This window comes from Bufo bufo, chromosome 9 (genome assembly GCF_905171765.1).
Source record: "Bufo bufo chromosome 9, aBufBuf1.1, whole genome shotgun sequence".
Classification (NCBI taxonomy): domain Eukaryota; kingdom Metazoa; phylum Chordata; class Amphibia; order Anura; family Bufonidae; genus Bufo; species Bufo bufo.
In genome coordinates, this window is record NC_053397.1 from 185,515,070 (window position 1) to 185,541,311 (window position 26,242).

Consider the following 26,242-nt stretch of genomic DNA (forward strand, 5'->3'; position numbering starts at 1 on the left):
TCTTCATAAGTGATATTGCAAAAGGCCTCGCTGGTAAGGTTTGTCTTTTTGCTGATGACACAAAGATATGTAACAGGGTTGATGTTCCTGGAGGGAAACGCCAAATGGAAAAGGATTTAGGAAAACTAGAAGAATGGTCAGAACTCTGGAAACTGAAATTTAATGTGGATAAGTGCAAGATAATGCACCTGGGGCGTAAAAACCCAAGGGCAGAATATAGAATATTTGACACAGTCCTGACCTCAGTATCTGAGGAAAGGGATTTAGGAGTAATTATTTCAGAAGACTTAAAGGTGGGAAGACAATGTAATAGAGCAGCACGAAATGCCAGCAGAATGCTTGGATGTATAGGGAGAGGTATAAGCAGTAGAAAGAGTGAAGTGCTTATGCCGCTGTACAGAACACTGGTGAGACCTCACTTGGAGTATTGTGCGCAGTACTGGAGGCCATATCTCCAGAAGGATATAGATACTCTAGAGAGAGTTCAGAGAAGAGCTACTAAACTAGTACATGGATTGCAGGATAAAACTTACCAGGAAAGGTTAAAGGACCTTAATATGTATAGCTTGGAAGAAAGAAGAGACAGAGGGGATATGATAGAAACTTTTAAATACATAAAGGGAATCAACTCGGTAAAGGAAGAGAGCATATTTAAAAGAAGAAAAACTACCACAAGAGGACACAGTTTTAAATTAGAGGGGCAAAGGTTTAACAGTAATATAAGGAAGTATTACTTTACTGAGAGAGTAGTGGATGCATGGAATAGCCTTCCTGCAGAAGTGGTAGCTGCAAATACAGTGAAGGGGTTTAAGCATGCATGGGATAGGCATAAGGCCATCCTTCATATAAGATAGGGCCGGGGGCTATCCATAGTATTCAGTATATTGGGCAGACTAGATGGGCCAAATGGTTCTTATCTGCCGACACATTCTATGTTTCTATGTTTCTATCATGCAGCCATTAATAATCTCATGTTGATGTGGTTTTCGGTCACATGTGGCCAGCGACCATACCCTAACTTAAAAAAATTGTATCTACAAAAACTTCCCATTGGCACATACTGGGGAAGATCATGATTTAATGTCCCTGACATCAGCACCCAACTTTGGTGACAATAATAACAATATTACTATTATGCTATAGGTATTACAGCTTTCATTATTTTAAAAAACTTTTTGTTAATGTGAAGCACCTCAGAGCAGTAGGTTGCATTCAGTGGTTGCCCAGGTAAAGCTTAGGCAAGTGCTGATTTTTAAGCAGATCTTAGATGAGGCTTTGGTATAGAGTCCCTGTGCATGTGACATGTATACATCAGTAATAGCACTGGTTGGCATGTTCTCGTTTGACAAATGTTCACTAGCATGTGCAAGTAAGCAGGAAGCTAGTAAAAAGTAACACAACAGAGATCAAGACAAGACTACAATATAGAGAACTGTATGTTGGTAAAATTCCTAGAAACATTACACTGGTGAAACTTTTAGAGTTCATTTTAAATGTATGTGGTGTTATAATTTACGCAATCAAATTCTCTATGTATAAATGCACTTTAGCTAGGTTATCCGAGATGCACCAAGATCCCATGCGGCCACCACTTCCATGATCGCATGCCATACAGTGGGCATTTGATCCTAGTCTGGGGTTAGAACCCGCATCGCATGCGTGAGTCTAAATCTCTCATGCTTTGGCGAGAGATTCAGACTCACGCATGCGTTGCAGGTTGTAATCCCAGGTTGGGATCACGTGCCCAATGTACGGCAGGTGATCCCAGAAATGGCAGGCACACAGGATCCTGGCACATCTCGGATAACCCCTTTAAGGGTATTCTAGACTAAAGCATTTCTCACAAATCCATTGGACAAATGATACACGCTAGATCAGTGGGAATCTCACTGCTAGGATCCTCACAATCACTAGATCCCAGTTCCTTGTGCCCTAAAGCCACAAGACCACAGCTAGAGGAAGTATAAATCAAGCGGCAGTGGAGTATGTGCCCTCCATTCAAAGTTCATGGCACTGACAAAAACTGCCAAGAACGGCGCTTAGCTGTCTTCACCAGACCAATGGATACTGAATGGAGCTGCAGGTACATGTTGGATCTCCGCTCCTTTCAAACTCTTCCTAGCGGTGGTCTTGCAACTGGCAGAAATTAGGGCTTGGGGTCCCTTGTTCAGGTAATGGGTGGGGATCCCAGCAGTCATATCTTCACCAAGCTAGCATTTACTTCCCATCCAATGGATAGGTCACAAAAGCTACAAGCTGGAATACCCTTTTAACTGTTTAGACTCGATTACATGGAAATAACATCGGACTAACATCTCACTTCGAAGACACATATATAATACCAGGAACAGATTTGATTTGGCTATTCAGTGGTTGCTTAGATTCTTCACAACCATTCTTATTTTCAGTTAGTCTCCCAAAAGGGGACTGGAAGGGAGCTGATACTCACATAGAGACCACTGGTCTCCATAATGCAGAAGAGGATAGAGAAGGAAAAGCCAAAGATGTTTTTCGTTCCTCTGAAGGGCCAGTCTATGTGAGTTCTACATGATCTCACAAGGCCCGGTCAATTCTAGCCTCTGTCTCCATCCAATACAGAACAGAGTGGGATGCACTAGGGAACACTAATAGGCACACTGGACACAGAAACTGACTAGAAATGCAAGATGCCTTTGTGCCTGCTATAATATAATGCCCATAGTAATATGCAATAAAATCATATGTGAATATAGTATTTGTCCTTTAAAATAGCACCTTCAATGTCAGAAAGATAATGCAGCTGCTTATTGATTCCCTTGGGGTACAGGGCTGACATGGGCAATCTAGGAGTCTCCTGAGCTCCAGCACACAGGGAGATGAAGATACACAGGTAGGGAAGATCTAGTGCAATAGAAGCCTCGTATTCACATAACAGCAGGTTGATGACTGCGCACCATTATTTTTTTTTTATATATAAATGAAGAGGTAAAAAAATAACTTCTGCCAAACACCATCTAATACACCTCAAAGTATGGCAGCAGTGTTATCGCAATAGGAGCACCTGGCATCATCCATAATGTACAGAATTCACAAAAATAAGGGACAAATACTTCAAGAAAACCCAGTCAGGAGGTTTGTCCCCCGCAGGCTCGGCAGCAGGCCTTCCGGTAATACCAGTGTGAGCAAAGCTTCACCTTTAACACCAGGGAACAGTTAGCGGTTGCCTTGTCTTCACAGGTTTCATCTGGAAGGAAACAAGACCATCGATGATCAAAATGTTATTACAGGTACAGTGAGACATTTCTTAATTGAACAATTCAGTTTGGCCCTACTTTCCTTCTGATATTTTTCACTGTTGAGATGCTGGTTGTTAATTTTAACATTACAAAGGATTTAAAGGGTTTATACATTGCTTTACTATAGATAGCCTATCCTCAGGACAGGACACATTAATATCTGATTGGCGCCGGTCTGACACCCCACACCTCCTCCATCCATTGTTTAGAGGATGACTCTGGTAATTGCAACCCTGTTATCTAAGGTATGCTCAAACAGGCATTCTCACTAAACAGTCCTAGGGACTTTCCTTGTTATTGTGTACAACTGGTATCTACTACATTGTAGCAACCACTAATGATCACTTATATGGTACCAAAGTAAATCATTACTACTCTTCTGATGTCATATGAGGTCTTAGTTTTAAATAGAAGTGCACAGATTGGGAATAAGAGTGCTTACATATTGTAAAAGAGCATATTGGGAATAAAACTTCTTAGATGGGTTCATTCTAATCCTGTACCTTCTACCAGGCTCCGCATGTAATGACCTTTGCGGGGGAAAAATAGGCCAAATGGTCAACATGTAAAATGAGTCTGGCACAGCAAATTTTATATTCACATTTAGCAGAGAATGTCATGTTCCTCTCGGTGTGATCGCCATTGGAATCATGCCAACCACAAAAAATACTGGGCTTGTATCTGATATTGCCAGACACATCTCAAGAACAAGAGGGTTGCTCTTTCTGGTAAAGTAACACAGTGGCTTTTCTATGCTCTCATGACCTGTGAGAACACTATGAGACCGTCCTGCACCAATCGCAACCTAGACCCCCAACACAACACCTTTAAACCTATTCCGTAAGAAAGACATCATGGTAAGCAGGTCTTTCCATATTGTAGACACAGGAGAACTTGTGAGTAACAGTCTACATCACAGTGGGATTAACCCCTTTGAAACTGTGGTGAAGAGCAATCATGGCGCCTAAGGGTATAAATTAAGGATAGAGAGTCTATTTTTCACACCATCGGCAGCCCGTGCAAATAGCTTCTATGGGAACGTAATTCATTTCTCAGAGGAGCTATAAAGCAGGAAATGGAATGCCTAAGGGGGCATAATATAAGGCACAGAAACTTTGTAGGTCACTGTACAGGGTTTGAGGAAAAGTAATAGACAGAGCGGCTGTACTGTCACATTGATTTATTATGTGGATAGATATGAGAGTAATGCATTAAATTGAGCAAACGTATTACTAAGGCCGGTTTACACCGGCCAAGAATCAGGTCCAATATCAGAAACCAACACTAAAACAAGCACCTAAAATCGTATCGGCAGCACATCATCCTGTGTAAACAGGGGAGATGCTACAAACACTATGCAACGTGAACGACTGTCATAATGATTGTTCATAACTCCTTTCACTTAGCATCAGACCATGTTGAAGCACTTTAAACAAGCACCAATTGACTTATATGTCGCCAATCCACGCTCATTTATTGCCCAGCACCAGCCTGGATGAGAGGACCTTTCATTTATTTGATACCTTTTTTAACTTTCTCAGGAAAACTAAGGAAGGTTTCTAGTTTTACTCTTTAATCTATGGATGCTGCATATAAACAGATATTGACCAAAGTCACTATATTGATGGGGACAAGGCTGTCACTGACCATTTGAATAGTTACTTTTGTTCATTTTTTTTCAGAAGGTGGCTTTCAAAATTGTAATTTGTATGATCATGAAATTACTGCTAGCTGCAGTGTTTTTGGAGGCTGATGTTATGGGCGAGTGTACTTTCACACTTGCGTTGTGAAAATCCGACAGGCAGTTCCCGCCGCCGGAACTGCCTGCCGGATCCAAAAATCCGTGTGCAAACGGATAGCATTTGTAGATACGGATCCGTCTAACAAATGCATTGAAACACCGGATCCGTCTCTCCGGTGTCATCCGGAAAAACGGATCTGGTATTTATTTGTTTTGCATTTTTTAAGGTCTGTGCATACGCAGACCGCAAAACCGGATCCGTTTTGCCGGAACACTTGGTGCCGGATCTAGCATTAATGCATTTCAATAGAAAATATTGCCGGATCCGGCATTCCGGCAAGCGTGCCGGAATTTTGGACGGTGAAAATACCACAGCATGCGGCGGTATTTGCTCCGGTCAAATACCGTAAGAGTGTCTGAACTGAAGACATCCTAATGCATACTGAACGGATTTCTCTCCATTCAGAATGCATTAGGATAAAACGGATCAGTTTTTTTCCAGTATTGAGCCCCTAGGACGGAACTCAATGCCGGAAAAGAATAACGCTAGTGTGAAAGTACCCTTAATTGGCACATTTAAAGTCTAACAAGGCAATGGGTCCAGATGGCATACACCCCCAGAGACCTTACAGAACTCCAGTCTGTGCTTGCTGTTCATCTCACTGATTTGTTTAACCAGTCCTTCCTGAAAGGGAATATCCCTGAAGACTGGAGAATAGCTAACGTTGTACCTATCCACAAGAAGGATAGAAGAGAAGAAGCTGGAAACTAAAGACCAGTTAGCTTGCTTGACCTCAGTAGTAGTAAAAATAATGGAAACCCTCCTGAAAAATATGATGGTTGACCGCCTAACAACTAGCAACTTGTTGGGCCCAAAAAAGCATGGCTTCATTAAGGGCAGATCATGTCAAACTAACCTTACTGATTAATTTGACTATGTCACAGCAGCTTTGGACAAAGGTTGTGCCATGGATGTTGCCAACCTTGACTTCAGCAAAGCCACTGATACAGTGCCACATAAAGAGCTAATAGATAACTTATTGAACACTGGACTTAATCCCTCAGTGGATTTGCAGTTGGCTGATGAATAGACACCAAGGTGTTGTTAATGGTGTGCATTCTGAGGAGAGACAAGTTACATCTGGGGTACACCAAGGTTCTGTCCTGAGTCTGATTATTTTAATATTTTTGTAGGTGACATGGGAGAAGGTTTGGTAGGCATCATATTGGCAGTTCTGTGTTAGCCAAGACTTCAGAAGAGAAGGATCTTGGGGTCCTGATATCAGTCAGTTTCAAAATGAGTGCTCAGTGTGGGCAGGCAGCTGGAAAAGCAACTTGGCTGTATAACAAGAGGTATAACCAGGAGGAAGAGAGAGATTGTGATCCTGCTGTAAAGAGTGCTAGTGAGACCACATCTGGAATACTGTGTCCAGTTCTGGAGCCCCCACCTACAAAAAGACATAGATAAAATAAAATGGGTGCAAAAGTAGGCGACAAAAACGGTGGTGCATCTGAAGCATAAGTAATATCATAAGAGACTTAAAGAACTTTTAGGCCTGGTGTGAGTGGGGAAAAGTCGCAGATTGCTGTGCAAAGGTCTCGATAGTAAATGACCCCCTTATTCTGTATAGCCTTGAGGAAGAAAAGAATAATGAGGACATGACTGAAACTTTTAAATATGTTAAAGACTTAGGAGTGAAGTGTTTTTAAGGAAAAAAGTCAACACAAGAGCAAAGGGGCAAAATCTATTATTAGTTGGGGGGAAGATCAGAACCAATGTATGTAGGAAATATGTTTACATCAAAAGAGTAGTTCAGGCTTGTAACAAACTTCCATCAAATGTGATTGGGAAATTGACAGTACGTGAATTTAAACATGCCTTGGATAAACACTTGTCTATCCTAAGATTAACCCCTTCACTACTGGGCCACTTTTCACCTTAAATCCCAGACCGATTTTTGCAAATCTGACATGTGTCACTTTATGTGGCAATAACTTTGGAATGCTTTTACTTATCCAAGCCATTCTGAGATTGTTTTTTCATGACAGTACAGTACAGTACTTCGTGACAGTGGTAAAATGAGTCAATATATTTCACCTTTATTTATAAAATAATCCAAAATTTACCAAAAATTTTGAAAAATTCACAATTTTCTACATTTCTAAATTTGAACTTCTCTACTTTGAAGTCAGATAGTAATACCTCATAAAATGGTAATACCTCATAAAATGGTTATCAATCAATATTCCCCATATGTATGCTTTTGTAGATGTCAGATTACAGTAATTATAAGCGTGATTATTTTATTTTTTTAGGACGTTAGAAGGCTTAGAAGTTTAGAAGCCATTTTTTTTCATTTTCAACAAAATTTCCAAAAGCATTGTTTTAAGCACCAATTCAGTTATAAAGTGATTTTGAGGGGCTTATGTAATAGAAACCACCCATAAATGACCCATTTTAGAAACTGCACCCCTCAAATTATTTAAAACTGATGTTGCAAACGTTGTTAACCCTTGAGGTGTTCCACAAGAATTAAAGGAAAATGGGGGTGAAATTTCAAAATTTCACTTTTTTGGTAGATTTCTTTATGTTAATCAATTTTTTCTTTCAACACAGCAAGGGTTAACTGCAAAATAAACCTCAATATACATTACTCTTATTCTGCAGTTTACATAAATACCCCATATGTGGCGGTAAAGTGCTCTATGGGCACGTGGCAGTGGTCAGAAGAAAAGGAGCGTCATATGGATTTTGGAGGGAGATTTTTGATAAAATGGTTTTTAGGCACCATTCTGTATTTGAAGAGACCCAGACGTACCCCTCCAGTGTAAACCCTCAAAAAGTGACCCCATTTTGGAAACTACACCCTTTAAAGAATATATTCAGGGGGGTACTGACCAGTTTGACCCCCTAAGCGTTTTACGGAAGTTGGAAACACTTGGCTGTGAAAATAAAAAGTTTTGTTTCTTCCAATAAAGTTGCTTTAGCCCCAAATGTTTTCATTTTCACAAGGGGTAACAGGAGAAAGAGCACCCCATAATTTGTTACCGATTTTCTACTGAGTACGGCAACACCCCATATGTGGTGGTAAACTGCTGTGGGCGCACATGGCAGGATTCAGAATGGAAGGACACAGTTAAAGCATTGTTTTTGTGTTGCCATTTTCTGAGAGCCCTATTTTTTTAATTTTTTGGGCGATTGTCTTAGGTAGGGGCTCATTTTTTGCAGGATGAGATGACGGTTTTATTGATATAATTTTGGGCTAAATATGCCTTTTTTGATTGCTTGATATTACACTTTTTGTGAGGCAAGGTGACCAGAAAATGGCCTTTTTGACACTGTTTTTATTTTTTATTTTTTACAGCGCTCACCTGATCATTTTTTTTTTTACTTTATTTTGGGAAAAGAAAGCTTTTTTTTTTACTTGAAGCTTTAATTTTTTTTGTAAAACTTTATTTTTTTTTAACTTCTTTTTTCACTTAATTTTTTTGTGCCACTCTGGGACTTCAACTTTTGGGGGTCTGATCCCCTTTACAATGCATTACAATACTTCTATATTGTAATGCATTGGCTGTAAGTATATTTGGGCTGCCTGCCCTGCCATTATATGGCCACCACGCACCCAGCAGGATACCGCACATGCCGCAGTCAGCGCTGTTGGTTAATGCACCAGCATCGGTGTTTTCACCGATGCCGGCGCATACAGCAGGGGTCCGGCTATCAGTGACTGTTAGACCCCTGCAGCTGATCGGGCAGGCGCAGCTGTACGGCGCTGGGATTTGTGACCCTGAGTTCAGTGCCGTATATGTACGGCGCTGGTATCCTACGGGTTAAGCGCAGACTAGATCGACCTTGATGTCATTTTCTGCTGTCAATCTTCTATGTTTCTATATTGAATTCACCAAAAAATCCCACCAAAATGAAACTTAGTAAAAGTACTTAGTAAAAGTAAACTTTTTGCAACCACATAACTAATCTTCAGTAGCCATGTGTCTATAATTTCCTGTTGTTAGATGGTATATCACAGAGTCTAGAAAGAGTAAGTTGATGCATAAATAATATTACAGACACAATATTCTCGGTGACTTTGAGAGTGTGGGACATTTTCAGTTCTTTAGAATATTTGAAAGGTTAGAAAGGGGAGGTCACCGTTGGCAGCTATTCGAAAGCATGTTTATAAGGTGAACTACAGGGAAACTCAGATGCTACAGATCAGCAAGGAAGAGATGCATCAGGCTGGGATTATACAAAGAATCATGTACTGGGCTCTGACTGGCTTAGGATACATATTAACAGGACCATGTGGGCAGATAACACATGGCAGGTATGATGGTAACAAGTAACATAGTTTTGATTTAAAGATATATGACACTATCATTGTGATAAACAATGCATACTTCAGCCATATGCTCTAATAACACTGACAATTACCAGATCTATGCCGCCACCTATAGCTGTAGTACCAAACAGCTGATCAGGGTCCTGGGTGTCAGACCCCCACAAATCAGATACTGATGACCTATTCACTGCTGGATTTTAACAATAGCTCGTAATTAATATTGACTCCACACACAACATTTTTTGCAGGAGTATAAGGGCCCCACAGCAAAAGTTAGTAAGGGCTCACCCAAGTAAGATCTCAAACGAATTTAAGATTTTTTTAATTAACCGGAATCATTTTTTATTTTAAAAGAAATCACACTCCACCTCACCCTCATGCCTCATAAATACGGAGCTCATTCTGAACGCCAAAGGGAATCAACAAGGTAAAAGAGGAGAGAATATTTAAAAAGAAGAAAAACTGCTACAAGAGGACATCGTTTTAAATTAGAGGGGCAAAGGTTTAAAAGTAATATCAGGAAGTATTACTTTACTGAGAGAGTAGTGGATGCATGGAATAGCCTTCCTGCAGAAGTGGTAGCTGCAAATACAGTGGAGGAGTTTAAGCATGCATGGGATAGGCATAAGGCTATCCTTCATATAAGATAGGGCCAGGGGCTATCCATAGTACTCAGTATATTGGGCAGACTAGATGAGCCAAATGGTTCATATCTGCCGCCACATTCTATGTTTCTATATTTCTCAAGGTATTTATACCAGACAACTGGCAAAAATACATTGATAAATCAGTCTCCTTCTTCTCTTCAGTACTTACGGTAATAAAAACTGTCTGCCAGCAGCCACCACTAGATGGCGCTGTGTGCACTGAAATTTATAGAGTTACTACTGAACTCAGTAGCAGCTGGAAAAAGCTCTTTGCACCGTGTTCCATCTGGTGGTGGAGAATGCAGTTTTTAGGAGTTCAGTGCTAGGACCTCTCTCAGCCCTGGCCCCATAGCAATCAAGTGGTCCGCAGCCATCGTTCAGTAAATACGCCACAGATGTTTTATTTTTTTTGCACAGCACAGCCAGAAAATGGAGAGAGTGACTATAATCTATAGTAAAATCTGATTTATAAGTCATAAAGGTAAAATATGACCAGACCCTAATTGTGTCAAAGGTGAAAATACACTGAGTAAAGCCTGATGTTCCATTTTCTGCACGTACAAGAAAGCCACATAGCCTCCAGGCACTGCTGTCCAGGCTCCAGGCTCATCACTCTACTTGTGGTCATGAGGCATTTTTCCTTAAAAAATGTTTAGACAACTACAAGCACCAGGTAAAGGATTTTTCAGTTTCAGTTTACAAATTTTGAGATTTGGGATGGATGAAGACTGCGAAGAGGCAGGGGATGACTGCATGGAAAAGAACTGCAGGCAAATAAGATCACAGTACATATTTTGACAATACAAATGAAGCATAAAGACTGATAAGCTAGTGTGCCCGAAGACAAATCTGCTGAGAATACTCCCATGAAATTCAATGCATGTGTCTTATTTCCTCTGGGATATGTCATGTCAGTATGTTTAGAAGTTGTCTGCGCACATTACCAGTATACAAACTGTTTAGTTTCCACTCTTGTCATGTGTGGAGTGAAGCATCCAAATCTGTTTACTTGTATTGTGTTCCTTGCAATGTGTGTGGGTGTAATCTCCATGCACATCTCTCATCAGGTTCCGTCTCAGGCTCAGGGTTCGACTGGCCCACCATAGAATTCTTCAGTGGGCCCAGTACCTGAAGCCATAGGGGGCCCCAAAGGTCCAGGGGAAAAAAAAAGTACATTTGGAGCCACTTGCCGCTAGGGTTTATTTATTTAATTAAAAACCTATTAGACTTTATTGGGGTTTCGTCTGGTGAGCCCAGGGCACCCCAGTCTGACACGGCTCATGCTTATCCCTTTATCCACTTGGTTGGGTTGTAATAGATTAAAATAAAGTGGCTGCTTTATCTTGAGGAAGACCCCCTCATTGGGTAGAAACGTTTCTGGTCATAGTCATGCATAGTCAGCACTAAAGATTATCTTTGCAGTTTGGAGAGCTGCTATTTCTCTCTACCATCTTTAGAAACAGCGCCACTCTTCACCATGGGCCATATAATGTATTGCAGCTCAGCCCCATTCAAGTGAAATGGACAATATCTTAGCTAACTCCCAATTGTTCCCTTCTTCTCACAAATTCATAGAGAGAATAGATGCACTGAAGCTGGACTGTACTGCGGTCTTGTCACACTCAATTGGTTACACCCAACAACAGCTGGAGATGTCTTAAACGGAATATGTCATCAGAAAATAACCTAGTGTTATTCACTTGAATGGGACTGAGTTGGAGAAAGGCCATGTGACCGATGGACGTCAGGTCACAGGCCAAAGGAAAGATGCTAATTGACTCTTATAATATATAATATCATATTGAAGTCCTGGAAAATCTCTTAAATAATAGACTTGCAATTCCTGTACTGAAGAGATCACTTTTCAGCAGTCGTCTCATTATCATCACAGGAAGGATTATAATGACAGGCAACACCTCTACATAGATAGCATAGGATAAATTATGGCCACAGCTTATATACTGCCTCTCCCTGCACATGTCAAAGAAAATGTCTAGAAAAGTTAATGAACATCTCATATCTATTCTGTCTGTGGTCTATATGGCTTCTGTAATGCATATCTCTAAATGCTATTAACAGCAGCGCAGGCAAGATGTCCGTCCCAATATTCATGTACAGAAAATAACATTCAAAAATCTACAATAAGAAAATAAAATCAGATTACAGAAAAAAAAACATGTTTTACTATCTGGTTTAAATTTTTTAAAAACATAGGCGATAATTACATTTAAGGTGACCATACACATTTAACTAATGATAGCCGAACTCTCGTGCATAAGCGCTGTCAGTCACAGCGAAGGGGCAGCGAGGGGGGCGCGGTTACCGTGACTTCAAGCATGTGTGGAGAAGCGTGCCGGGGGCAGGGGATAAAACAACGTTTTCAGTACATAGAAACATAGAATGTGTCGGCAGATAAGAACCATTTGGCCCATCTAGTCTGCCCAATATACTGAATACTATGGATAGCCCCTGGCCCTATCTTATATGAAGGATGGCCTTATGCCTATCCCATGCATGCTTAAACTCCTTCACTGTATTTGCAGCTACCACTTCTGCAGGAAGGCTATTCCATGTATCCACTACTCTCTCAGTAAAGTAATACTTCCTGATATTACTTTTAAACCTTTGCCCCTCTAATTTAAAACGATGTCCTCTTGTAGCAGTTTTTCTTCTTTTAAATATTCTCCCCTCTTTTACCTTGTTGATTCCCTTTATATATTTAAAAGTTTCTATCATATCCCCTCTGTCTCGTCTTTCTTCCAAGCTATACATGTTAAGGTCCTTTAATTTTTCCTGGTAAGTTTTATCCTGCAATCCATGTACCAGTTTAGTAGCTCTTCTCTGAACTCTCTCCAAAGTATCAATATCCTTCTGGAGATATGGTCTCCAGTACTGAGCACAATACTCCAAATGAGGTCTCACTAGTGCTCTGTAGAGCGGCCTGAGCACCTCCCTCCTTCTACTGGTAATACCTCTCCCTATACACCCAAGCATTCTGCTAGCATTTCCTGCTGCTCTGTGACATTGTCTGCCTACCTTTAAGTCTTCTGAAATAATGACCCCTAAATCCCTTTCCTCAGATACTGAGGTTAGGACTGTATCACTGATTTTATATTCTGCTCTTGGGTTTTTACGCCCTAGGTGCATTATCTTGCACTTATCAACATCAAATTTTAGTTGCCAGATTTTTGACCATTCCTCTAGTTTTCCTAAATCCTTTTCCATTTGGTGTATCCCTCCAGGAACATCAACCCGGTTACAATTCTTTGTGTCATCAGCAAAAAGACACCTTACCATCGAGGCCTTCTGCAATTTCGCTGATAAAGATATTACACAATATGGGTCCCAGAACGGATCCCTGAGGTACCCCACTGGTAACAAGACCATGGTCTGAATATACTCCATTGACTACACCCCTCTGTTGTCTGTCCCTCAGCCACTGCCTAATCCATTCAACAATATGGGAGTCCAAGCACAAAGACTGCAATTTATTGATAAGCCTTCTATGTGGGACAGTATGAAAAGCCTTACTAAAGTCTAGATAAGCGATGCGTACTGCACCTCAGCCATCTATTATTTTAGTCACCCAATCCAAAAAATCAATAAGATTAGTTTGACATGATCTCCCTGAAGTAAACCCATGCTGTTTTTCATCTTTCAATCCATGGGATTTTAGATGTTCCACAATCCTCTCCTTAAGTATGGTTTCCATTAATTTCCCCACTATTGATGTCAGGCTTACTGGCCTATAGTTGCTCGATTCCTCCCTACTACCTTTCTTGTGAATGGGCACAACATTTGCTAATTTCCAATCTTTTGGGACGACTCCTGTTACCAGTGATTGGTTAAATAAATCTGTTAATGGTTTTGCTAGTTCACCGCTGAGCTCTTTTAATAGCTTTGGGTGTATCCCATCAGGCCCCTGTGACTTATTTGTATTTATTTTAGACAGCTGACTTAGAACCTCTTCCTCTGTGAAGACACATGCGTCAAAAGATTCATTAGTCTTCCTCCCTAACTGAGGTCCTTTTCCTTCATTTTGCTGCATCTGCCTTCAGGAAGAAAGGCATCATCAGAAACACGCTGCTGGCTACACGCAGGTCCTGCTGGACGCTTGGGATGGTTTTGGGAGGTGACAGGTTCCCTTTAACAAAGAGTTCTACTCCACAAAGATCTTGATCCTATTATCTTTGCTATGGTGCCAAACTCTGTCGTTACATCATGTACTCACAGCAGCCTTAGTTGTAGAACTTTGCCATTGGAAACCTCATAAAAACCTCTGCTACATTCTTTACAGGATCACATAAAATGGAAAAACTGTTTATAACAAGAACAGAATGCCATACTTCTCAACTAGTATTTGAAAATACGATTCGGATGCCTTGCCAATTTTTTTTTTTTAAATTTGCTTTATGACGAATTACTTTGTCATAAAGCACATTTCTTTGTAAGAAGTGGGTGCAATGAGAGGGAGAGGCGATTGTGCTGCTTCCAGTCATTGTACCCCTCAGATGCCGCGTTCATACATGATCACGGCATCTGATTTACATAACAGTATAAAAAAAAAAAAAAAATCATACTTCCCTGATCCATTTGCTTGCGACGGGGCCGGCCGCCATCATCTTGCTCGAAGAGCTGGCGTGAAATCTCACGCGGCCCAAGATGACGTCACCGCGCATGGGATATCGGCCGAATTCTTTAAGCAAGATGGCGGCGGCCAATGCGTTGCAAGCAAATGGAGCAGGTAAGCATGATTTTTTTGTTTTTTGCACTATTTCAGGTTAAATCAATTCGTTACCATGAAGCACAAGGAAATTCGGCTTTGTGACGAATTGATTGTATCCTGAAATTTGATTTGCTCAAAACTATTCTCAACAATGTCATGAGACTGGGCTCAGCCTATACACCATTCTACAAAAAGTGTGCAACTCAGGGGACATATTCAACACATAGTTCACAATGATTACATTAAAGAGGTTTTCTGGTAATAAATACTTTTTATCTAATGCTTGCAGCCTGCCTGCTGAAACAGAAAATTCATGCTTAGCTGCTTCCCGCCACTCCAGTCCTGCGCGCTGCCTCCACTGTGTCCATGTTCCAGTCCCCAGAACATCTGGTGCTGCATGGGCATGGTCACATATTATGCTGAAGCCAATGACTGGCTGCAGCAGGGATGTGTTGCTTGTGGCCACATCAACACTAAGGCCAGTTATTAGCTGCAGCAGAACATGTGACTATGCCCATTCAGCACTGGATGTAAAAACTCGGGACAGGCAGCACAAAGTGGTGGGGAGCAGGTAAGTATGAATCTTCTGTTTCAGGAGGCAGGCAGCCAGCATTAAATAAAAATGATTACCAAAAAAAACCTTTAAAGGGAACCTGTCATCTGGATTTTGGGTATAGAGCTGAGGACATGGGCTACTAGATCGCAGCTAGCAGATCCGCAATATCCAGTCCCCATAGCTCTGTGTGCTTTTATTGTGTAAATGAGGCAAGAAAGAAGCCCAAGGAGCTGTTAATAACATCTCCGGAGCCCAGCCACGCCCACTGTGAAGGAGACCAGCACCGCCCCGCATCCTCCGAATCTCCTCCTTGCTCCCCGACGTCACAAAGCTAGAGCGCCGTTATCTCGCAATGCGCGAGCTAGCGCATGCGCAGTTCGTTCCCTGAGGCTGATGCCAGCACAGGGAAGGAACACTCATCTCTCCAGCATGGAGGAGACAGGACTCATCTAAGGTTAATTTACATATCTATAAAATCATTTTTTTGACACAATAAAAGCACACAGAGCTATGGGGACTGGGTATTGCGGATCTGCTAGCGGCCATCTAGCAACCCATGTCCTCAGCTCTATACCCAAAATCCAGGTGGCAGGTTCCCTTTAAATAGGAACTTCCACATTTCCTGACATGTCTGAATGAAAGACCGATGCTGCAGCATTGGGAAATATCAACAACCAGGAGGATAATTTATTCACACATTTTCAGGAGGAATAACATAATGACACAACACAGACTTCTAAGAAAAGGTACTCCAGCATTATTACTTCACGAGATAGGCAAGTATTCACAAAATGAGATACATCGATAAAATAAATTGACAACTGGTGAGTCAATATTGGTGATTAAAAAGAGTAATCAGAACGTAATGATAAGTATTCCCATCTTAGACATTTCATAGGATATGCTATAAATGTCTGACAGATGCAGACCTCACTTCTGGGACCTGAGCCAATCTCCAGATCTGGGGTCAGGGGCGTGCACACTTGCTCGTCTGTTTTCCGATCTCCCACAGAAGTGAATGGAGAAAAAGGCACAAGCATGGCCACCTCTCCATTCACAGTGGCTGCCTCACCAGGGTGGGATAGAGGTTGGAGGACCCCTGCTTTGGAGATAGGTAAGGGCCCTAGAGGTGGGACCCACATCTGCCAAACATGTGAAGAAGATGGGACTACCCCCTTGATGAATCAGAGTTTTCTTACCAGGGGCCTCGGTGGGACATTGGCTAATATTGCAGACCTGTCTACTCTCTGGTTTAGCAGACTGGTCACATCCCTGGCTCAGTTCTTCTCCTTGATAACACTTCACTTCTCTAAGCTGGTGTCCTGATCCACATGTCTTACTGCACTGTAAAAGAGACATAAGAAAAATACACCCACCTTTAAACACTGCAGGAGCTCTCATCTAGTAGGAGATACAGAACATTTATGTCAACCAGATGCAGTTCCATGCTGTGGGACCCAAAGCTCTCCTTTTCTCATAGAAGAGGTAAAATATGGGCACCCTGAGAGCAGAAGGCACTTAAAAAGACACTGGTGTACCTTGAGCCTACGTTATTAAAGGGGTCGTGTCACTTCAGCAAATAGCATTTATTATGTAGAGGACATTAATACAAACTACTTGCTAATGTATTGCAATTATCTGTATTGCTTCCTTCCCTGGATGGATTCATTTTTCCATCACATTATACACTGCTCCTTTCCATGGTTCAAACCATCAGTGGCGGTCGTGCACTTTTTCCTATAGTGTGCAATCACAACCACCACTGATGGATTGCAGGGTGATCGTTACCATGGAAATGAGCAGTGTATAATGTGATGGAAAAATGAATCCAGCTAGCAAAGGAAGTAAAATGGACAGTCACAATGCATTAGTAAGTGCCTGATATTAACTTTCTCTACATGATACATGCTATTTGCTGAAGTGACACAACCCCTTTAAAGGGAACCTGTCACCTTGATTTTGTGTATAGAGCTGAGGACATGGGTTGCTAGATGGCCGCTAGCACGTCCGCAATATCCAGTCCCCATAGCTCTGTGTGCTTTTATTGTGTTAAAAAAACGATTTGATACATATGGGCTCTGTGGATGTAAACTTCCCGTTTGACGCCGGGGGGTATTATTCTTACTGGGGGCACTAATGGGGAGCATTATTAATTCTGGGGGGCACTAATAGTGGTATTATTCTTAATGGGGGGTACTAATGGGGGGTATTTTTCTTACTGGGGGGCACTAATGGGGGGTATTATTCCTACTGGGGGGCACTAATGGGGGGCATTATTAATTCTGGGGCACACTAATGGGGGCATTATTCATTCTGGGGCGCACTAATGGGGCCATTAGTGTTACTGGGGGGCACAAATGGGGGGCAATAATTCTGGGGTGCACTAATGAGAGCATTACTATTACTGGGGGGCACTAATGGGGGCATTACTATTACTGGGGGCACTAATGGGCCAGTATTTATTCTGGGGGCGCTAATGAAGGCATTAATATTATTGTGGGGAACTAATAGGGGCATTATTAATTCTTGGGGGCACTAATGGGGGCATTACTATTACAGAGGGCACTAATGGGGGCACTATTAATTCTGGGAGGTGCTAATGGGGGCATTATTAATACTGGGCGGCACTAATGGGGGCATTAATATTATTGGGGGGCACTAATGAAGGCATTAATATTACTGGGAGCCACAGTATGACAGCGACTTAACACCCTGTGTTAAGCCGCACCCCCAAAACCACCCCCCCCCCTTTGGGGTTTAGCTTAACTTGGCCTGTATTTTTTGCTGGGAAAGGTGGCAACCCTACATGTGACACAGCGGGAGCAGAACACCGCTGAGGAGAACAGGAAGTTTATATACAGGGAACCCAGCAGAGCAGCCAGGAAGACGGTGCCAGGAAGCAAGTAAGTATGCTTCCCTTCGCAGGTCTTCCGAGAAGGGCTAAAAGCACTTCCTCTTCCTCCAAAGTTGTACTTCTCCTTTAAATCTTTACACATCTAAGAATTATATTCCTTTTGGATATAGATGGTCTTTGTAGTACAGTGTTTCAGCTGTCATCCTTAATCAATGGGAATAATGGAATTAGGTTTGTTTGGGGCTTCAAGGATTTAAAAAACAATGCGGGTCAAAGATAGGGATCTAGAGGGGGAGGCAGGTAAAAGGAGAAATGTTTCTATCCAATTTGGATTCCTCAATGAAGTGTATTTTTTCTGGAATTTTTAGCACTGCCAGGATGAGGCTGGATGATGTGTTGCCATAGTGTGTTTCTGTCTAACCTGGCCCATAGTAGGATTGGTACAGATTTTTAAAAGCTAGCAGGAATCTGGTGGGCAACCAAAAAGGTGCTGCTATTTAATACCCATTAGTGTAAGACCACACCATGCGGTTGAGCACGTGCAGCCAAGCCCATGGAGGTCACGGCAGAATGGCAAACTCATGAAGCCATTAGCCACCGATGTAGGCCTTGCTCAACTGCGTTTAGCCGCACCATGTGGTTTTACCTGTATCACACTGTATAACCCATTCAGAACACTCACCGGCCCCCATTCGGGTGTTGTCCAGTGATGATCACAGGGTGGGCCCAGGCAGGGCTTCTCACTTGAAGGCTTGATGCTTTCATCACACTGGTTGGATTCTGCCGAGCACTTCACTTCTCTCTTCATTACTCCCTCAGTTCCACAGGCAGCAGAACACTGAAAACATAGGGACAAAAAAGTTATATCTGTGGTATGGTGAGTTTGGAAAAGAAACCAGCTAGAAATATTCAGTGAGACTAAATGATGATGATAATATGATCCTTAGATGAATCACAACTGATCCAATGTAAAAATACGCAATAAAAGTGTGATTTACAGGAAAAAGGGCAATATACTATAGTACAGTATACCATATGTCACCCATCATGCCAATGTAGTGGTATCAGAAACAAAGGAAGAAAGACAGCAAGCTCCGTCGAAGCGGAGCGGAGGATGGGAGTGGTAATGGCTGCAGCAGTTATTCACAGTGGAAATCCTCAGCCTGATGATCCATAGGGCCAGACAGTGACACAAGGGTAGACCCTTCCCTGCCTCGGGGCACACCCCGATGTTAGGGCTCCTGCCTGATGGCAGCTGAGGTGCCCTTGGTGTTATGACTGGTTGTACAGGTGCAAGGCAGGAGATGTAGGTGCTGCGGCCAGCCTATGGTGCTGGAGTCAGTGACCAGGCCAGTTGTAGAAAATATACAAATCTCTCTTTAGTAAAGTGCAGAATGGGAGTTTTAGTATAGTCAACAGTATCAAAGACAGTCCCAAACAATTCACAGTGCAAATCTTCCTAGGTAGCAATGTACGGGCAGAGGCCAGGATCGGGACTGGGGTCAAAGTGTACCGTCGCATTAGACACAGTATCCAATAATAAATAGGCAGGGACACCGCATGAGGTATACACTTATTGTCATGAGTTATATACTCACATTACTGTAAGACATACATCACTGCTGTGAGGTCTGAAATAACGGGACACCACTGCGCTCAGCCCACAGCTCACACTGCCGTCGCATCAGACACAGTATCTAATAATAGGCAGGGATACACCATGCCGCATAATAGTCGGCATTTGTATATCTCATAGCGTTTACCACTTCTTCTTGCCACATCCCTCCCTGCCAGCATAGCCAGCGAGCGATCCCCGCACACTTCATCCAGTAGCCAACAATACCAAGCAGAGATACACATGCCGTAGCATAAGCGACACTTGGATTGTACAGAGCTGCGCTGAACACCTCTCCCAGCCTACATAGACAGAGATACACATGCCGTAGCATAAGTGGCACCTGTATTATACAGAGCTGTGCTGAGCACCTCTCCCAGCCTACATAGACAGAGATACACATGCCGTAGCATAGGCGGCACCTGTACTATACAGAGCTGTGCTGAGCACCTCTCCCAGGCTGTCCCCTCCCTTACCATATCGCTCTCCGTCAGCTGAGTCATAGAACAATCCTCAGTATCCAATAATCAAAGATAAATAAGTAAAAGACAGCAACACTTGGCACTCGCACAATACAGTGCTGAGCACCTCTCCCTGCTAACACTCTTCCCTCCCGCATCCTCCTTAAACAGAAGAATCATAGAGCGATCTCTGCTACATAAAATAAAATGAAGCACAGATACACAGATAAATACAACAGATCGTTTTATTTCACTTATCCACCGACTCATTCATTTAAATTGTCTATCGATGTCATCCTCACAGTTCCAGCGTTATGTGACAGGGCAAGAGAGGAATGTCAATTAACCCGACCCTAACACACCCACGATCCTCCTCTTGGCCTGCGCGCCAAAAATCGTTGTTTTAAATGTACTGTGAAAACCATTTGTGTACATAGTCCTGAAGAAGGGGGCAATCCAGTCCCAGAAACGCCTAGACTGTTATTAAATAAAGGTCATTGTTTATTATTATAAACATCAATCCTGAAGTTTTTATTCATCCGAGTCCGGGCAGCGCCTAAAAAGATCCTGAACCAATTTTTAAAAGTTATCCACTTTGCCTGTTGATTTCCCTGGAGCAAGCACAGAGGACCACGGCTGCAGCCTAGGACAACCGCCCGCTAATCGGGACATGAAATAACCAGCCAAGCGATCTACAGTTGTTGTGACTCCTCACAACACCATCCGGTAAGCACATCTTTACCTTTTACCTAACACCAAACAACTAAGAATAAGCGCCTTATTCTCCCTATTTTTATTTTCGCATACTTGAACCAGAATACTCAATCCTGAGACACCTACAACAAAGACAAAATCTGGTAACCCAATACACGACCATAGACAACATAACCCACAAGGATATATCCAAGAGGAATAAAGTAGAGACCTTTGGGAGGGAGGATACAAACAAAATGCTAGATTTATTTAAGACTTTTGAAAACAACCTTAAAAATTAACTATTCCACCAATTAGATTTTCTATTCTTAAGAATATATTTACAAGAAAATCTAGCCCCTAGGGGATTAAGAATAGCCATACCACCAACATTCCCTGATGATCCCATCTTTAAATACGTGTGGAATGATCAATGTGCAGCGGGCCTAATCAGGATGCTTATGAATAAACGAGAAAAAATAACAGAAACATACATCAAAGATATAGAAAACAAACATCCAATCCCTATCACAATAATCTAAACACCCTGACTTCATTACCATAAACCACAATCTTATAAATAGAATCTATCAGATGGAATCAGACACAACTGCCACAAAATCCCGTAAACTACAAAGAGACGGAAAGGACAAAGATCAAGATTCCTACCGTAATTGGAAAAAACTGAAACCATACACATCAGATGATGCTCCACAATCACTTAGTCCACATAACAACGAAAACATCACACAAATACGGGACAAAAATCCCCGACACCATAATAATCCTACATTAAACTATCTGAGCAGGAAATATCCCACTCCTCTCCAACTTAACCAAAGGAGCCGCCACTTCATAAATCAGAAATATCATAACCCACAAAACAGGGGCCAAAATAGACCTGCCAAGACTAATACCACCAACCCTACCAGGGGTGTCCCCCACACTACCCAACCAACACCACCCTGCGAGACATCAACTATGCCCCACCCAAGCCAACATCCAGAAAATACACACTTTAATCTTCTCCCCCCATCCGAAACCATACATAATTATCATAAGACAGAGACCTCCCCACCGAAAGAAAACACTAACACATCTACTTCAAACTTGGAAACTCATCCATCATGTACCGAAACCACAGACACAGATTTATTTCTGGAACGATTTGGGGCCCTCAGGTCAAAATACTTAGAAACTAAGAACCGAATCAGAGAGGGCACACTCAAAAAAAAACTCCAGCCAAATCCCATAGAGGACACATCACATCTCATTGAATTTCCCTCTACTATCCTAGATTACTCATTATAGCTACCAGAGGGAACCCCAGCTATAGATCTCACTCTAGTGCCTTTTTTTTATGTCCGGCCATTACGAACCAGTGCTCAACTCCAATCAACAACAAAAAAAAACACCCCAAGATCACACACTACTACAAACCAGCACCCGGAAAAAGAAAAATAGACCTTGAGGAAAAAGAGGAGGCACATAGAAAACAAAAATTAGAAAAACATCAATAAATCCCACTACCATCAGACCAACCACAGACAACAATATTCAATCTACCAGTAAGATCTTTAACCAGACTCTTACAAAAAGGCCTATCTTTTTGCCCCCAAAATAGAGCAAATCCCCTAAAACTATATACAGACACACAAAAATTTTGAAGAAACATAACCTTTTAAAAGACATTTTGAAATAGAAAATACCAAAAACCCTCAAAATCATACCACAGAAAACAATCATACCAGTCCAACTTACAAACACCTAGATCAGACCAAAGTCAAACTTTTTCCCCCTACAGAGCCAGGGGCACATCATCCCTACCTTTTTCAAGCTAATCTCACAGGAACTCAAAACAAAAATCAACGACAGTGATACCCTAAATTATAACGGAAACCTGAGCAAAACAGAACTAACAGCCTTAAAGGGACACTGACAGGGCCAAAAAGCATATTAAGGTATATATATGACCGTACAGGTCTTATAAAGTGTATAAGAATCATGTAAGTATCCCCCCTGTCCACCTTATAACTACAGTAATGTGAAGTTTTATAACCTGTTGGAATCGGGTTCAATCTGCCCAAGGGGCGGTGTTTCACCTCAGCTTGCGCCCAGCCAGCCTCGCCACAACTGCCGTTTGAAGCGCCGCCCAGCTCATCAATATTCACTTCGCTGGGCGGCGCTGGGCGGCTACTAGTGTCCCCGGCTATCTTCAGCGCATGCGCCCGGCACCCTCACTGGCCGGGATCGCATCGCGCCTGCGCACAGTCTCATTTTGAGAGGCTGCCTCTGAGAATGAGACTGTGCGCAGGCGCGATGCGATCCCGGCCAGTGAGGGTGCCGGGCGCATGCGCTGAAGATAGCCGGGGACACTAGTAGCCGCCCAGCGCCGCCCAGCGAAGTGAATATTGATGAGCTGGGCGGCGCTTCAAACGGCAGTTGTGGCGAGGCTGGCTGGGCGCAAGCTGAGGTGAAACACCGCCCCTTGGGCAGATTGAACCCGATTCCAACAGGTTATAAAACTTCACATTACTGTAGTTATAAGGTGGACAGGGGGGATACTTACATGATTCTTATACACTTTATAAGACCTGTACGGTCATATATATACCTTAATATGCTTTTTGGCCCTGTCAGTGTCCCTTTAAACAACCTCTAAAATAATAATGACATAATCATACGCCCTGCCGATAAAGGCGGAGGAATCGTAATACAGGATGTTCATGACTACGAACAAGAAGCCGAAAATATCCTCTGGGACCCCTGTTACTATGAAAAAATCACGAACGACCCCTTCCCCGAAGTAACCAAGAGACTAAATCTACTAGTGAAAAATGCCTTCACCAATCAGTATATAAATAAAAAAGAAAAAAACTTCGACACCCAAAACACCATGCATCCCATACTTCTACCATTTACCAAAAATACACAAAAATACTACACACCTGCCAGGACGACCAATAGTCTCAAACACAACATTTGCCACTAGTAACTTATAACAATACCTTGACTTATTCTTGCAGCCATACGTGAAACAGTTACCAAGCTATCTACATGACTCCAGCCAACTCATCCGGGAATTACAATCAATAGAGTGGCTACCTGATTATGGTCTCCTTACACTTGATGTTACCGCCCTCTACTCTTACGCCACGAACTAGGGATCCATTGCGTTAAAAACACTCTCTCCAAGGATAAATCCCTTAAACCACCCCAAATAGAATTCTTATCAGAAGGTATTCGATTCATCCTAGAGAACAATTATTTCATATACAACAATAAAACTTACCATCAACGCACCAGGACTGCTATGGGGACACGAGTAGCACCCTCGTTCGCTAACATCTTCATGGGCAAATTCGAGGAACTACACATATGGGGGCATCAGACATACAAAAAGGGGATCGTCTACTACAGAAGATACATAGACGATTTGTTCATTATCTGGAATGGTGATGAGGGATCCGCCCTTGATTTCTGCAGTAGCCTCAAACTCACCAACTAGGGCATCACCTTCACACCCAAATTTAGTAAAGAAACAATAGAATTTTTAGATATCATCATTTCCAACCAAGACAATAAACTGATCAGCAAAACATGTTTCAAAACCGTAGATACGAACAGTTAAATCCAATACACCAGCATCCACCATAAAAAATGGCTTAAAAATATCCCCTACAGGCAATAAAAACGCATTAGACGAAACTGCACTAACGATACCGACTTCACTACACAAGCAAAGATACTGGGAAAAAAGATTCAAAAAGAAGAAAATTCCTGAGAAGATCATAAGTGACGCATACAAAAAAAAGCCTACAACTAACACAAGCAGAATGCCTCAAACCAAGTACAAAAGAACCAACCACTCTGAAAAAACTCCATTTCATCACACAGTACAGCACATCAAACTCCATCATCTTACAGATCCTTCAAAAACATTAGCACATCCTACTGCAAGACCCATATCTCAAACAACACCTCCCAAACAAACCAAAAATCACATACAGACGTGCCCCTACCATCAGAAATCTATTAGCACCTAGCAAACCAAAACACCATCAGAAAGGACACGACCCCAAAAAGGAAACGACCCCAAAATACTAACAACGTGGGAAGCTACAAATGCAACACCCCACGCTGCCTCTGCTGTACAACCATCACACATAACAAAACATATTTCTCTTCCAATACGAACAAAACCTCCTTCATTATCAAACACCATCTAACATGCCAATCCTCATATGTTATCTATATGATCGAATGCCAATGCGGTTTGCAATACATAGGACGCACAACCCAACCATCGCTTAAATCAACACCGCCGCAATATACAAAAACAGTATGTCAAACATAGTCTATCTAGGCACTGCGCTGACACTCTAGAAAAAGAACAACATAATCACGCCAATAGATTTCATACTCCTAAACCCATACAATAGACTTCAGAAACGAGAAGTATACTGGATCTACCAGTTAAACACACTTAAACCCCCTCCCCCCCCCACCTGACCCCTCCACGGCCTGAATGAAATAAATGAAATGATAATATAAATTAGGGTTTTACACACCTAAAAACAAATATTGTCCAAATACATGAAATTAGGTATACACAAAGTTATGTACCTATACTCAGTATAAGGTACCATGGCATAATACCCCCGGACATGCACCCCTAGACAAAATACCTTCAGACATACACCCGACCATAACAAACAAATAGCAGCATTCACCAAAAAAACTAATAAAAAGAGGCAAAATTACAAGAATCTAGAACAGGGACAACAGGGACTACAGTACACATCCCACCGCCTAAAAATAAAAGACAGGAGCACACACCACGGGCAACCCAAACAATAGCGCACATTGCGCTCCCACTAAACTATTAATAACACTATAATTTATGAAGTAATGACCTTCATTTGAAGTAAATAATCCAGTGAACCCAGTTATTATTCTTTATTATTCTTTATTATTTTTTCTAATCTAATTTTATTTTTATTTTATATTTATTATTTCTATTTTTATCCAATCTAATGTCTACCCTTCTATTGATTTATACATCTTCAACACCAAGTAACAAACACACACACACTTACACCATATACATTTTCAATCTCATGTCACTGTTGTGAGGTATATCACAGTATCTAATAATAGGCAGGGATACACCATGCCGCATAATAGTCGGCATTTGTATATCTAATAGCGTTTACCACTTCTTCTTGCCACATCCCTCCCTGCCAGCATAGCCAGCGAGCGATCCCCGCACACTTCATCCAGTAGCCAACAATACCAAGCAGAGATACACATGCCGTAGCATAAGCGACACTT

The 26,242-nt window shown here is 41.9% G+C and overlaps 1 protein-coding gene across 1 annotated transcript in view; it reads right to left on the bottom strand.

The window, feature by feature from the left end:
- Nucleotides 1–3,005: 3,005 nt before the first annotated feature.
- Nucleotides 3,006–26,242, bottom strand: part of LOC120979844 (ADAMTS-like protein 2) — a 72,782-nt gene continuing 49,545 nt past the window's right edge. The window contains exons 14-16 of the mRNA XM_040408800.1: nt 18,822–18,977; nt 16,485–16,629; nt 3,006–3,223 (exon numbers count right to left, since the gene is read on the bottom strand). Coding sequence (XP_040264734.1) covers nt 3,105–3,223; nt 16,485–16,629; nt 18,822–18,977 — 420 coding nt within the window. The 3' untranslated portion in view covers nt 3,006–3,104. The remainder of the gene's footprint in view (nt 3,224–16,484; nt 16,630–18,821; nt 18,978–26,242) is intronic.